This window comes from Blennius ocellaris (assembly GCF_963422515.1).
Source record: "Blennius ocellaris genome assembly, chromosome: 19".
Classification (NCBI taxonomy): Eukaryota; Metazoa; Chordata; class Actinopteri; order Blenniiformes; family Blenniidae; genus Blennius; species Blennius ocellaris.
In genome coordinates this window covers 11,525,149-11,539,253 of record NC_137668.1, presented here as the reverse complement: position 1 = coordinate 11,539,253, position 14,105 = coordinate 11,525,149, and the positions used below count along the sequence as shown (strand labels likewise).

General features: G+C 42.9%; 1 protein-coding gene across 1 annotated transcript in view; it reads left to right on the top strand.

Moving 5' to 3' along the window:
• Positions 1-12,561, top strand: part of mtrr (5-methyltetrahydrofolate-homocysteine methyltransferase reductase) — a 29,748-nt gene extending 17,187 nt beyond the window's left edge. The window contains exons 12-15 of the mRNA XM_080514684.1: positions 65-183; positions 5,125-5,217; positions 9,583-9,777; positions 11,453-12,561. Of these exons, the coding sequence (XP_080370810.1) occupies positions 65-183; positions 5,125-5,217; positions 9,583-9,777; positions 11,453-11,597 (552 nt within the window). The 3' untranslated portion in view covers positions 11,598-12,561. The remainder of the gene's footprint in view (positions 1-64; positions 184-5,124; positions 5,218-9,582; positions 9,778-11,452) is intronic.
• The last annotated feature ends 1,544 nt before the right edge of the window (positions 12,562-14,105 follow it).

Here is a 14,105-nt window from a genome sequence, read left to right as displayed (position 1 = left end):
TTACTCTAATTTCTTTTCTTTTTTTTTGTGTTTAAAATCCTTTTTATTGGCCTTTTAACCCTAGATCCATGTAAGTTTGAGACCCAGCTGCTCGTTCCGGCCTCCCTCTGACCCGTCTGTGCCTTTTATAATGGTTGGCCCAGGCACTGGAGTGGCTCCATTCATTGGCTTTCTCCAACAAAGGTAAGGCAACGTAGGTTTTTACCAAGCGAGAGACGCAAAGTCGAAGCTGATAAGGTCACGTGTGTGAAGTAATGTACTCAATCCTCTGCCAATGTTGCCTGCTTCAAGATGTGTCGCTCCAGTAGAGCAGTGGACGGACTGTGTCTAGCGCCATGTGGTGCGCTGATTGCTACCACAGATTATCCGCGCTAAACTTGTGCCCCCCGTAGTAAATATTCACAATTCTGAAGTGATATTTGGAGACCTAGCTTTAAATTTGCGGAGACAATTAAAAAGACCTTCCTCAAAGCTGATGAAAGTCCGTGTCTTGTAGATCACATAAAAGGTAATAAATCTGGCAGCGAGGGCTATGATCACGTCAGGGATTATTTCAGATGCTCTCCTCATCTCAGCAGGAATAAATTAGACAGTCTTAAACACTCACATTTTTATGAGTTCTGTAATAAAGAGCCAAGAGTCATGGCAGCACATGGGGCGTTATTGATTTGGAAGTAAAGAGTCCAGTAGGTGGTGGTCATGTTGTTGGTGTAAATCTTTGCTTGTAATTGCTGAGGAGGTGGTGTGAAGATATTGACTGCTAACGAAGTAGTTTGTAGTTAAGGACTCGCTGCAAGTCGGCGATATGAAGAGCGCTATCATGCAGAAGCAATCGTGTTTAATTTCCTGGCGCTCTGAAGTGACGGCTAAATCTCGATGGCGGGGAGATGACCTGCCAAAAGGATTTAAAGTGAGCGAGGCTCGTGTTCGTGTGTTTGACCAGGCTCAGAGCCACAATGACATGTCAGAAAGCGGAGGGTAAGCCTTTTTAGTCAGACTGACATGTCTAACTCTTGGGTGGCTTTGTGTAAATGAGGTTGTGCCCCAGTCAAGTCCAATTGTCTCTAAATCCCCCGGATGTCTGCTCTGTTGTGGCGGGTGGCATCCATGGGTGATTGCTCTGAGAGGTGACATGACGGCGGCTGAAGTGGTAGCCATGGTGGATTGTCTGGAGCAGTTTCAGGGAAGGATGAGTGGTCATCTGGGGCATGGTGGTATTTTCTACCTTTTGGGACTGAGGGACACTGACTGTAGTAAATGTTTCTGAACTGCGCTGGTCACATCATTGGCCCTCAGACTCCTGAACAGTTAAGGTCCATCCAGAAGCAAGACTCTGTTTTGAGGCTATTATGGGAACAAATCTGTTATAATTCCATTTGTAAAGCCCAGCGCAAATATCACTCTGTAGAAGTGGAGATTAAATTATACACATGGAAGTGTTTTATCAAAACAACCACACCGACCTTGTTCGATTTGCAAGGCATTGTGTTATATTTTACAATAACCACAGCCTCTCATCAGATGCCTCCTTGAAACTTTGCTTTAAATTTCTCCATGTTTTACAATTTCCCCTATTATGTCTTTCTCTTTACTTCAGGGGGTTCGTCATTGTTCCAATTTTTAACTTGCGTGAATCAATTCATCAGCTCAACCGCTTCCTCGCTTTCCCTTCCCACTTCTGCGTTTGCCGTTCCGTCCCCCGCCAGCTGCGCATTGTGCTGGAAGATTGTAAAAAAAAAAAAAAAAAAAACCTGTCATGGTGTGTGGCATTGTGAAGGATCTGACTTGAGATTCCAAACAAAGCTTTTCGGGCTGATGCTGCACCGCGATGGGAGATAACAATCACCCGCTTGTCAACGGGACGCCGTATCTGCCGCGAGGCCCGAAAAAAGGGTTGTGTTAACAACAAAACGACGCGGGGACGCTTTGATCTTGCCACCTCTCCCCTCTCCCACCCCTACTGTTAATCGATGGCTGTTTTCAAAAATACTTGGCACAAGATTGTAGTGCTGGTAACAAGTGGAGGAAGACTCTCTAAAGGTCAGAGGCTCACTTGGTGGTAGCAGGAGATTTTAATAAGGCTCTCTAGTAGCCTGGTATTGATTGCTGGGGTCTGTGTGGATAGATTTTCTGGAGAACGGGATTCCCGGTGTCTTTTTGGTTAGCTGTGACCAGTGACAGTTAAGCAAATATTGCATCCTAACTGAGTGGTTAGCCTTAATCTTGTTAGCTGTTCTAATAAGGCTTCCTTTTTTTTTGGGGGGGGGGGATCAGTTTGCTCAGTTTAATGCTTAGGTATGCCAGTAGGCAGACATGGCACAGTCGGTGTGACATCTCGTATTAAAGTTTGTGTGCTTGTGCGAACAAATACATTGCTTCCGTTTATCAGTCTAACCAGACGGCTGACTACAATTAGGCTACTTCGTCTTGCTGCTGTGTTATGAAACCATTTTGAATTCAGCGTCTTGAATGTATACGGGTGTAATTCTGCAATGCAATTTCAGTGATTAAGCCTGGGGCTGTTGTTGGATTTAGGATTTTATTTGTTTTGGTTGTGTTTGAAAATGTAAAAAGCTACTCAGCACTGCTGTCATGGAGTTGCAAAGATGAAAATGAGAGATACGAGATAATTGTGATGTTTACCCAGTCTTAACCTGAGCGTCTCCCACAGCCCCCCCCCCCAACCCCATGCTGATCATGCGAATGCATCTGAAAGGGAACCGCTTCTGATTTCGACCCCAAATGGAGTGCTCTGTGGATGCTGCCTCCCCCCTGGGATTGTATTGCAGGCAGTTATAGTGTGGGGATGTGATGTGATGTAATTTGTATTCAGGGAAAGGCGCCGGCGTGGTCTACTCAGAATGGAATCCAGGTTTTTCATATTGGTATTGATCCCTTTAGGGCAGGCAGCGAGAGGAGAGAGACGAGCCCACTAAAATGAGTTTACTTGAGGCTGTTTGCAGATCACAAGATTCTCATCCAGGATGCTAATGGATGGGATCTAAGCGGTCAAATCAAGTCATCGCCAAATCCTGTTACTGGGCCTCATTCACAGAAACCTGAATCATGCTTGTTGAATAGTCAACTTGGCATCTCAATAATATGAGCAAAAACTTTCCATGCTAAAGACTTCACTCTTCCCACTTACTGATTTGTTTGACCTCAGAACTAATCGACATTAACGCACAACAAATGATGGTTAAAACTGGTTCTTATATTAAGAAGAAACACACGATGAGTCAGGTAAATGACTTTGTCGTCATTTGTATGAAATCTCCAAGGGGATATTTTTGCATTGCTTATTTTGCCCATCCAACCATTCAGAGCCTGAAAGTATTCATTATACATTGACAAAAAAGCAGATTGGTGAAGAGAAACCAAATAAACTTCAAAGTTATCCCTTGAAAAATCTGCTTAAACCAGTGATTTACACATTCTTTTTTTTTTGGGGTTACAATTCCCTTTGAAGGGAGAGAACACAGTCCTGTCCTTGATTCTCTTGTGACTTAATTAAAATTGTTCCCAGCATGGAGAATATTGGGCAAATTATCACATGAGCAACATGGTTGTGATTTAAAGAAGACATGGTCTGTTGGAGGTCTTTTTTTTTATCCTGACTTTGGGAATATCTGACATGTTTACTTATGTTTGATGGATGTCACCTGTTTCATGTTGTTTTTCTTGTCAAATACTTTTCCGTGTGTCTTTCATCAAATTGGATAAACACTGTCTCAGTAACCTGAATCTTAGGAGCTGTACCCATTCAACAAACGATCTTGTTTACGCATTGTGGCCTCCAAAGGTGCCTTATGCTCAAATTTAGAACTGCTAACAAAGTCTTTTTCTTTACTAAAATATGATTTTGCCATTGTTTCTTTAGATGCCTGGAATTAATTTGGATTCATTCACAGACTTCTTATTCATCAACTTTTCTCCGTGTTTCACGTGAATCTGCAGTGATTGGGGAAACCCGTTGTGTTTCAACAAGTGGAAAGTTGCAGCCCTCCAGCATGGATCTAGACGAAGGACTCTATTTAAGGAGGAAATGTCCTCTATCTTGTAGTTGTGGAGGAAAAAAACTAATTATACCATTTTTGGAGGTAATCTTGTATTGTTGGTTTCTCTTTGGTAATTCATTTCTGTGACTCCCAACTATTCAATTAATCAACAAATTGGTTTCAGACAGAATCGGTGTATTAGAAAGTAATTTTTAAAGACTGTCCAAGCCATTAAGCTCGATAGTTAGGTGCTGTTTTAATTTTGCGATAGCTGGAAAACACGGCAGGATTCAGGCTGGTAATAAATATCAAAGTTGGTGATTTTTAGGGAAGCAGCACCTTATTTCTAGTTTTCTCTCCCTCTCTGGTATTTCTCGACCTGTCGTTGTGGCTGGTGACTTCAAACTCCCACAGCCACGCAATCGCCACACCCCCAACGGCGGGGAGAGCAGATCCTCCTGGGCTCTTTAGACAGTCAGCTGACTGATGGCATCGTGAAAGGTTGGAGGTCAGCTGCTGCTATCAGGAAGGGAGCTGTCACCTTTCCAGCAGGTGTATGGCACAGATAGCGATGGCACCCTCAGACCTGCTTTGTGCCGCTGCGTTACCGGTTCTGGCAAAGGGTTCTGGGAGGATTGCCAAACTCCAGAGCTACAAGAGGAACAGTTTTGTGTGTGTGTGTGTGTGTGTGTGTGTGTGTGTGTGTGTGTGTGTGTGTGTGTGTGTGTGTGTGTGTGTGTGTGTGTGTGTGTGTGTGTGTGTGTGCGTGTGTGCGTGTGCGTGTGCGTGCGCGTGCGCTGAATGACAGACGGGGGCATTAGTAGAACATGCACACATACACACACCAACTGCCATTTTCATTCCCGGCTCCCTTTTTATAGTGACGCAATCTATCCTTCTGTTTGAGTGAAATCTAATAATACACGTAATGTCATTGCTTCTACACACGCAGTCGCATCCCCACATTAGGCAATTGCGGTACTCCGTGTACTGTCACTGCAGACAGTGCTTAATCGTGTCACTTCTTTCCTTTAACCTCCGCCGCGAGGAAGGACTTCCTGTCTTCCATCTGTTCTGTTGTCTGTTAGTATTGATTGACCGCTCACATCCACCATTTGACTTTCAGGGAGAACGAGAGGCAGAACGACTCCAAGGCCGCATTTGGTGAGACTTGGTTGTTCTTTGGTTGTCGCCACAAAGACGGAGACTATCTTTTCAGGTAAGCAGGGTGTTTTGCCTTTTCAGTTGTGCAGTTATTCAAAGTCCATGCACTCGTACAGTACACACTATTACAAAACGCACTTTTCCTCACCTCTTGTGAATCGGATGTCTCAGTACCCACATCCCTCTTCACCTTGCCACAGCACTTTGTATGTATTGGAAAATGTGACCTCCATAATGAACGTCTCGGTCTGTGCGCACAATGTGGGTGTCCTTACTTCAATCCCATATATGAGTATTGTGAGCATTGCATATTCACCACTCTGCTCAAGGATATTTTTGAAGATGTATGAGGCCTCACACTCTTCTGTTGTTGGTAATAACCATCACCTTGTTGTGTTAGCATGCACTTGTGTCTCAAGGCAACATATGGAAATCATAGAATTACTGCGACGGTGACTGAAAACATTTTACATTATGACTACAGTACTGAATATAATGTGTAATGTAAGCAATATGGATATACTTTTCTAGATTCCAGATTTTCTACATTTCCACTCAGTTCTACAAGGTTTTTTTGTCCTATATTACTTTGTTGTATTGGCTTTTGGGTCAAAACTTTTGACGTTGACAGTTGTAGAACATCAAGCCGTCCATCTTCAATACCTCTTTGTCTAACTTCAAGGCCATAGGTGCGGAAACCAATTCCAGTTTACGATGAGTAAAGCCTGGATATACCCGAGGCCAGTGGTTCCTAACGTTTTTCTTTAGGGACAGTAATTTTAATTAACCTCATGCATGTTTATGGACCGTGAGAAGAAACTCGAGAAACCGTAGGAAGGTCAATGAATACATACATACACACATGCGAGTGTGAAACCAAACAATAGCCATCAAGCTTCTTGAAATCCACTGTACACAAGCTGTACAGCACAGATGTAGAGGGAAAACAGTGGGCAGTGGAGCATGTAGCAGCTAACAACCTAATATTTTGCTCAGAATGCATGCAGAAACCAAACAGAGCTGAAACTAGAGATAGTATAATGCTTCATTCTGTCAGCTAGACACGGGCTCCACTCCAAATAAATACCATTGTAGCTAAATATTTTATGGATTTAGTTTTTTTTAATATATTTCCATTATAATTTTGAATGTCTGCAGTGTTCACAGCTGCGGTTGTCGAAATGTTGGGCCTAAATAAAATCTAAGAATGTAATCCAAGTTTCACCAAATTGAGGGCCTGCTGATTATCAGTGGGTGTTTGGAGACTATATTCTTGCCGTCTCCCCCATGTGAAGCTATATAATATTGTGGAAACATAATATAATAAAATAATAATAATATGGTGACACTATTGTCACAGTATAAGTTTCCACTTTCTCCACCTTTCAAATGTTTTCTTTATGACTGTTAAGTTAATTCTGAATTAAGTATTTTAAAAGTTTATCTACCCTTGTTAGATTGTGAGTTATTGGTAACCCACATCCACCTGCGAGTTGATACGCACTCTGATTCGTTTGCTTTGGCTTCATTCTCTCCTGCCTACCTATTAATTGATCAGCAGTGGACGTGTTCTCAGCAGTGGACGTGTTCTCAGCAGTGGACGTGTTCTCAGCAGTGGACGTGTGCTCAGCGCTGACGCCTTGATGGAGCTCGTTTCCAGGATCAAATAGTGCGAATGGATTAGCATCCTTAATCACATGAGAATAGATCACAGAGGATGTTGTTTGTTCCCCTTTGTTTCCTCTATCCCTTATTTAAATACCAACTTCCAGCCAGGTAGTAGGAGGTGTTTGTTCACAGTGTGGGCTTCTCTGATGAATACCCCCACCGTGTTGACCAAAGTGATTAGTCTGTGTTTTATGAGCCACCCATGAAGAGCTGTACTCAATTTAAATAGGTTAGCAGGATGAGAACAACATACCTTCAGCTCAATTGGCTGCTTGCACTCCCCTCTGTTGGATTTCTCTTAAATTAACTAGAATCTCATGTCAGGCAGAACCTGCTCATAACACTAAGCTGTATTTTTCTTTTTTTTTTTATGTTATATAATTCTTGAGAAAGGATTTAATTTCAAAAGTAGGCACAATCGTTGATCTTGTCTAAATGCAGCATACATGTTATAGTCCTTATTAACATTACAAAATGTCAAGACTGGACTTAACCAGCTTGTCTATTGTGCTATGAATCCAAAAACAAATGGGGCTTTTAATGTGCCTCAGTCAGCCACAGTTTTTAAGATCTTCTGCAGAGATCCCCCGCCTGCATGTCACATCCAGCTTCTTACGTTTTCTGTTACTCTGATTCCTTTACCTCTTTATGGCATGGGATTTCACACGACTGAAGGTCTGCTGGGTTTACATCGGGGTCCAGGGTGCTGCCACGGGCACGTATCTGTACAAACACACCAAGGAATCTGTCGGGTTATGACTCTTCATAAACTCCTGCCTGCTTTTGTCGCTCTGAGAAGTCAAGTGTCCTTTATTGCCCGACAGATTCAGCTCACACGGTTATCAGTCTGAAATGATTTATATTCAAGCGTCCGACAAACACACATTCTCCTATTTAATTCACGATGTTGCTCTTGTGTTGAAACAGAATTCGTAATTACCCATCTTGGAGAAAAGAGTTCTTATCTTGAATGTCTCCAATCAAAGGTTAGATGGTGAACAATGCATGAGATGACAATTCTGGACATTTAAATAAGAACGGAGACAATGTTGGTTTATCGCTGTCTTTGGTATTCACACCTCATTGTCTGCGTGTTATCAAAGTAATACTCTATTTTACTATTGGGGTTACTGCAAAACACAGACCCCTGAGGCGGAGACCTACACCCATGATGCTGGAGCCAGAGCTTGTTATTAGTGCATGTCTGTGTGAGCCTCGACTCAATCCGTCTGCTTAACTTTAAAGAAGATGCTCTGAGCCACAGTAAACCGTAGTCCCTCGCCTCTTTTCTCCTTCCTTCCCTTCCACTAGCACCCCAGGCCCTGTAAAAACACTGTGGCAGAAGAAGGAGTAGCTGGCAAACCAAACACAGATAGGGAGCGAGGTTACACTAAATGCATGGCTGGGAGGATTGATTGTAAAAAAAAAGTTGCTTATAACAGTGACTCGACCTTGCTTATGAAATCCATTTTTTTTATTTTTTTTTGTGCTTCTCTTGTTAAACAAGATAAATTGGTTGTCTGGCACAATTTTGCTTAGACCTTTTGCCCATCAGTGTTCAATTTTATCGAGCTTGACAGGTCTTTTTTTTTTTTGTTCGTCGGAAATGTTTGGGGAGTTTTGTGTCTGGTGAGGTGGTTCAAACTACTGCTAAATATCTTGAGGGAGGGTTGGATGTGAGACGATAAACAACCTTAATATAAACTGAAAATCTTGTGGAATTCTTGGCATTTTTGGTCTGCAGTTTCTACTTTCAGTTCAACACAAATATGCATTTTCTTTCAAACAAAGCCATGGGTATCGTACAAAGATGGTTTCTCGGTATCACATTATGTTTGTCTCAAAAGACGGTGCCTGCACCAGGTCTCCTGACTAATCGTCGGGCATGCACATCCATATGATTCACCTCATCGGATATTCATCCACCAACACTAGAGCTTGACCATCCATCTGCATTCTGCTTCATACAATTCCAGGTGACTCTGTTTGTACACCCAGGACAGGTCACCAGTGCATCTCAGAGGAAGAAACAACCACACACATGCACATTTACTTAAACTTTGGGGCAATTTGGAGTCATCAATTAACCTCATGTTTCTTTTTTTGGTCTGTGGGAGAAACCAGAAGAATCCAGGTTGATTAAAAAAAAAAAATAAATCAGCACACAATCTTCCCCCACAATGGCTCCGAAACAGATTTGAACTGAAAAATTCACTGGCAACCAATCTTTTTGTCTCTGAACAGCCCATGGTTGGGGTCTAAAATTTGATTTTCCAGAGCATTAATATGGTGCAAAACACTGGCAGATATTTGACATTTGCCTGGATAAAGCCCATGCATGCACAGGGAGACCATACAGACTGGAACCTGGAATTAAACTTTTACATTCTCTCAGTGGGCCAAGAGTACTCTCCACCGCACTACTGTGCGACTCTAAAAACAAACTTGACACACATTTGTGTTGTTGTCACAGAAGCAGCAGGCCTGGGAGGCATTCTGCATTTATACTGCGATCCACAGTTTCGATTTAAATCTCGAGTCTTTTGCTGAAGTCAAAGGTTTCTCGAGGATACTTCTGCTCGCGGAGAACAGACAGATCAAATCACTGAGCTGTTGAATGGAGAGTGTTTCCGTCTCTGGTTCAATTGCTCTGCAAATGTAACAGTCCTGTATAGGTGGAGTTAAAGCAAATCCGCTCGGAGCGACGAGTTTGAAATCAAAAGAAAAATAAAGGTTTATGTCCTTGTTTCAGAGAGGAACTGGAAGGCTTTGTGTCCAGTGGTACCCTGAGCCACCTCAAGGTGTGTTTCTCCAGAGACTCTCGGGAGGATGAGGAGTCCATCACTTCCGCAGCACAGCCCAGATACGTCCAACACAATCTGCTTCTTAATAGCCGACATGTCACTGACATCCTGCTTCGACAGAACGGTTGTCTCTACGTCTGCGGGTAAGACTGACGCTGATTTCATCGGAACATTTATTCATCCTGAGTGATGCTGTTTTCACTCTTTTCTACTCAATTTGACATCTGTCCTGGTGTCCACCTGGTGCGGCTGTGCCATGTTGTGGCTGCTCTTTATCCTGTATCAGAATCGGCTGTGAATGTTCAAATGCTGCAGGGGGTACTCTTACATTTACCATTCACTTTTGTCAGATTGATTTGTGTTCAAAGCTTGGAATTGGCTTGTAAATTAATGCAGATTCTGTTATTTTGTTCCAATTTGGCAAAAAGTACATATTTATTTATACATTACCCATGAGGTCCATTGAAATGCAGTATTGTTTTTCACAAGGAAGCCCGGAACGGCAGTGCATGGCATTTTTTGGTGATCGATTTTTTTTTTTTCATCCAAAAAACTAAAATCAACAAATAAAAGAAAAATGAACTATCTCAAAACAATCTTCATACTTTAAGCTTGCATTATGATGAAATAACCTGCAAACTCTGCACAGAAAAGACACAAGCCCCAAATCGAACTCAGAATTGTCCTGTTGTGAGGCCAGAGCATTAACCACTACAGCACCGCTTTGCCCCGCTGGACTTCCTGATGCTTTTCAAGTTCTAAAATATTCTGTAAGTGATGTTAAGATACCTTATATTAAGTCAGCGTTGACTATAAAGATGACAAAGCACATATCGGTCTGTGCTGCAACATTTCCAGCACTCTAAAACTCGTGTGCCGGAGCTTTAAAAACAATGCTGGGGATATTTTTCTCCAGTTAATGTCACACAAAGTGTAGTAAACAAGAAATCCCAAATTTATTTAACTCTCGGCACCCTTTGAGTTTAAATCAGAGTTCACCTGGGTCCGGTATTTTAAGGCTCTTGGCAGGTGGGTTGCATGGAACTTGTCTGAGAACTTGCGTCAGTCCTGTGGATTTATGTTGCCTCGGTTGCATTTGTCTACTCCCTGACTGACTCCATGTTGAGACGAGGGCTCTGTAGGCGCCACACTATCTGCTGCAGGACACCTTGTTCCTCATGTTTGTCAAGTTAGTCCTTCGTGACTGTGGGATACAAAAAGTAAACCGAGAGGATATAAAAATGTTAAAAGCATATGATGTAGAAATTGAATTTTTGTTTTTTTTCCCTCAGTACTTTTCTCATGAATAACAAGCAATATGTACTGATACAACTTGTTGACAAGCAAAATATTACCTTTTCCTGTTTTCATCTCAAAATAATGACAAGGACCTTTCTCATCACAGCCTCATTTATCTGATTCATCTGTGACTGCTGCAACATTTTATATCATTTATGGCGACATAAAATGTGTTTTAGCAAAAAACATCAATGTCATGTCAATGTAGTCGAGCTGCACATCACTTTTGTGGTAATGTTTTCCATTGTCAGGCTGTTTTACTCACCAGTGAGTACATTACTTTTGAAGCATGAGAACTGGGCGTATTTTTCAGAGTCAAGAAGAGTATCTCTGCTGGATGATGAATCTCTCAGTATGCTGCAAGAGCAAGATAGATATTACAGCCATGTCCTTCAAGGATCCAGTTCAGGCTGCATTTAGTGGGAAATTCTTGGTTTGACGGATTGTGTATACTTAAATAAAATCACTGTCCATTGATCACATTGTCCCCTCTCACACAAATGCGCTTTTCGTCTCCAGGGATGCAAAGAACATGGCTAAAGATGTGAACGAGACACTGATGGAGATGATTAAAGCAGAGCTTCAAGTGGACCAGCTGGACGCCATGAAGACACTGGCGGGGCTCAGAGAAGAGAAGCGCTACTTGCAGGACATCTGGGGTTGAAACTGGGTGTCGAGATAAGGGCATTTTGCAGCATGTGCTGGGCTTTTTTCCCCAACCTCAGAAAGAAATCAAATCAAATCAGCATGCTCAGCTGTAACCTCTAGGACCATAAAATTGTGGAGGCTGGAGCCTGGAGGCAGTTTACACCACCCAACGCTACCAAGATGGAATGGAGCATGCTGACCCGGGGATATCGGTTCACTACATCATCTTAGGCTTTACTGTTTGAACAGAAATGACCTTGGTCGGGGCAGGAGTGCTGGAGATTGGTCCTGCAGTGTGAAAATACTTTTAGTGTAGACAAGCCTCCTCCGTTTGTCCTTTCTGGGGAAAAGGCATTTGCTTCCGTCGGCTGTGATGGAGTGATTTTGATCAGACTGAGAGCGGGATATTGCTCCAACCTCGATGGAAACAACTCTGCAATCTGTAGTTCTTAAACGACTCGCACAGGAAATTGTTTATTGTCATTCGGGGAGGAAAAGGCATAATTTTTTTTACGAGTTATTTTTGTTCTGGAATATAGTAAACTGCCACTGCCTGCTAAATGCACCACGGTTCACCTCCGCTACTGTGATCAGATATAATTCTGAGGAACAATTTTTGAAATGACTTGGTTTTACTCATATTTTCTTCTGTCAATATACTGTTTATCATTTGCACTTTGTCATTATCGCAAGTTGTTGGGTAAGAGGTCCTAAAGAGACCAATTTTCTGGGTTTTGCCCTTACAGTGTACTCAAAATCAAGCACAGAAGATGGAAATCTTACCAATACTTCTCTCACAGCCTGGACTGAAGAAATGCATCTGACCGACTTTGTTTGTGCCCGTCTGCCCTCGCACACCCAGCACACTGCCAGTTTGGAGAGGACCAACTCCAACTTTTCTAAGTCCTCCAAAACCGACTGAAATCTCCCCAAACTGTGGGGAAAAGCAGGCCAACTGTGCTCTGTGTGACTGAGAATTAAAGGACAATTCACTGCGAGCTATTGTCGTGTCTTTTTAAAAAAATTATTGGGGCCACACTGAGCTGTTTGTACATGACCTTACATGCATGTGTTTGAAGCGGCGGGGGGAAGGGGGGGCTGGCTGAAAGCCTCCTCTGCATGTTTGAGAGGCAATGGGAATTATTCAAGAACTAATGAACTGTGATTGATTGAGGGTGATTGTTTTATTTAGATTTAGAGATAATTTGATTGTTCAAGGTGACTTTGGTCAGAAGATGAAGGCGTTCTCTGCTAATTGAAGCCCCGATGCAATGGGCTTCTTAGCGCGTCTCCGAGCCCCAGAGAGAGGCTTCTCAGAATTAAATCTTCTAACAGCAGTCATTTTATTTATCCTCTTGTAGGAAGGGGAGAGAAAAACATGTTTACATCCCCGCTGTCGGAGCAGAAGATGACACCGCATTTGCTATGTTTTTTTGAGACGAGTAAACAAAACATTCACTGAAAACAAATGCTGATTGTGAATAATTGGCGCTATACAGAGTCGTCCAAGGTAGAGCTGTCCTTGTGTTTGTCCAGGCACAGCGGGCTGAACCTCTTCACCCTCATCTCTCAGTGTCCTGCTGCTCCACAGAGTCACAGGCACACAGGAGGACCGAAATCAAAATAATGACACCGTGTGTTGTCGCCAGTCTCGTCTCGCCCTCACCTGCACGCGTGATACATGGCCTTTATTTCACGGTAAGCTGCCATTTTGTTGTTGAAATGACTAAAACTTACGCATGTATTGTAATGAGAAAAGGAGTTCAGCCCGCGTTACACGACTGGGATCATTTTTTGTGATTAGGTTGCGAATCGTGAAGTACACTTTGGGGCGATGCTGCCCTTATTTACCAACCCCATTAACATGCCCCTGTCTCCTTTTAAAAAATGACCCAGGTGGAGACTGCAAAGCCACCGGCTGCTTGTGTCACCCTGTCCGGCGACCACCTCGGACTGATGGAGTTTTAAATTATGTCTTCATAATTAAAAAAAGCTCGGAGTGGCAGTTTTGTCCTGCAGCCAGAGTGAAAGACTGAGTGGAGAAGACGGTCCAGAATAAATCAGACCCCGTGGAGGTCAGAGCGACCGCACAGCAGCAGCACCTCGGTGATAGATGCCCCTTGTTAAGAATGGCTTAAATGAAGCAGAAAGATGTGTGCTGAAGATAATGAGTGTTATTATGGAAGTGTTGAGAGAGCCAAGTGGGGAGATGCACCTTATGTCAATGAGCTGAGAGATTTTCGAAAAAGACCTGCTTAACATTCGGCTACTCGGTGCAGAAAGTACGCGCCGTGTTGATGAGAAGAGTAACTGGAACCTCCCACACTTTCCCTCCTCGTGATCTGCTCGCGTGGCGCCTTAATTAGGCAAGTGACAGTATGTCCAACTCATTTGGCTAAGGCCTGTAGATAATATGACTGCAGTTCAAACAACAGTGGTAGTTTCAAGAGTAAACAGCAAGTGGAAACCAAGTTTTGTCCCTCATGACAAAACTTTGGAGGATTCAATTTTGCAGAAGTACGTG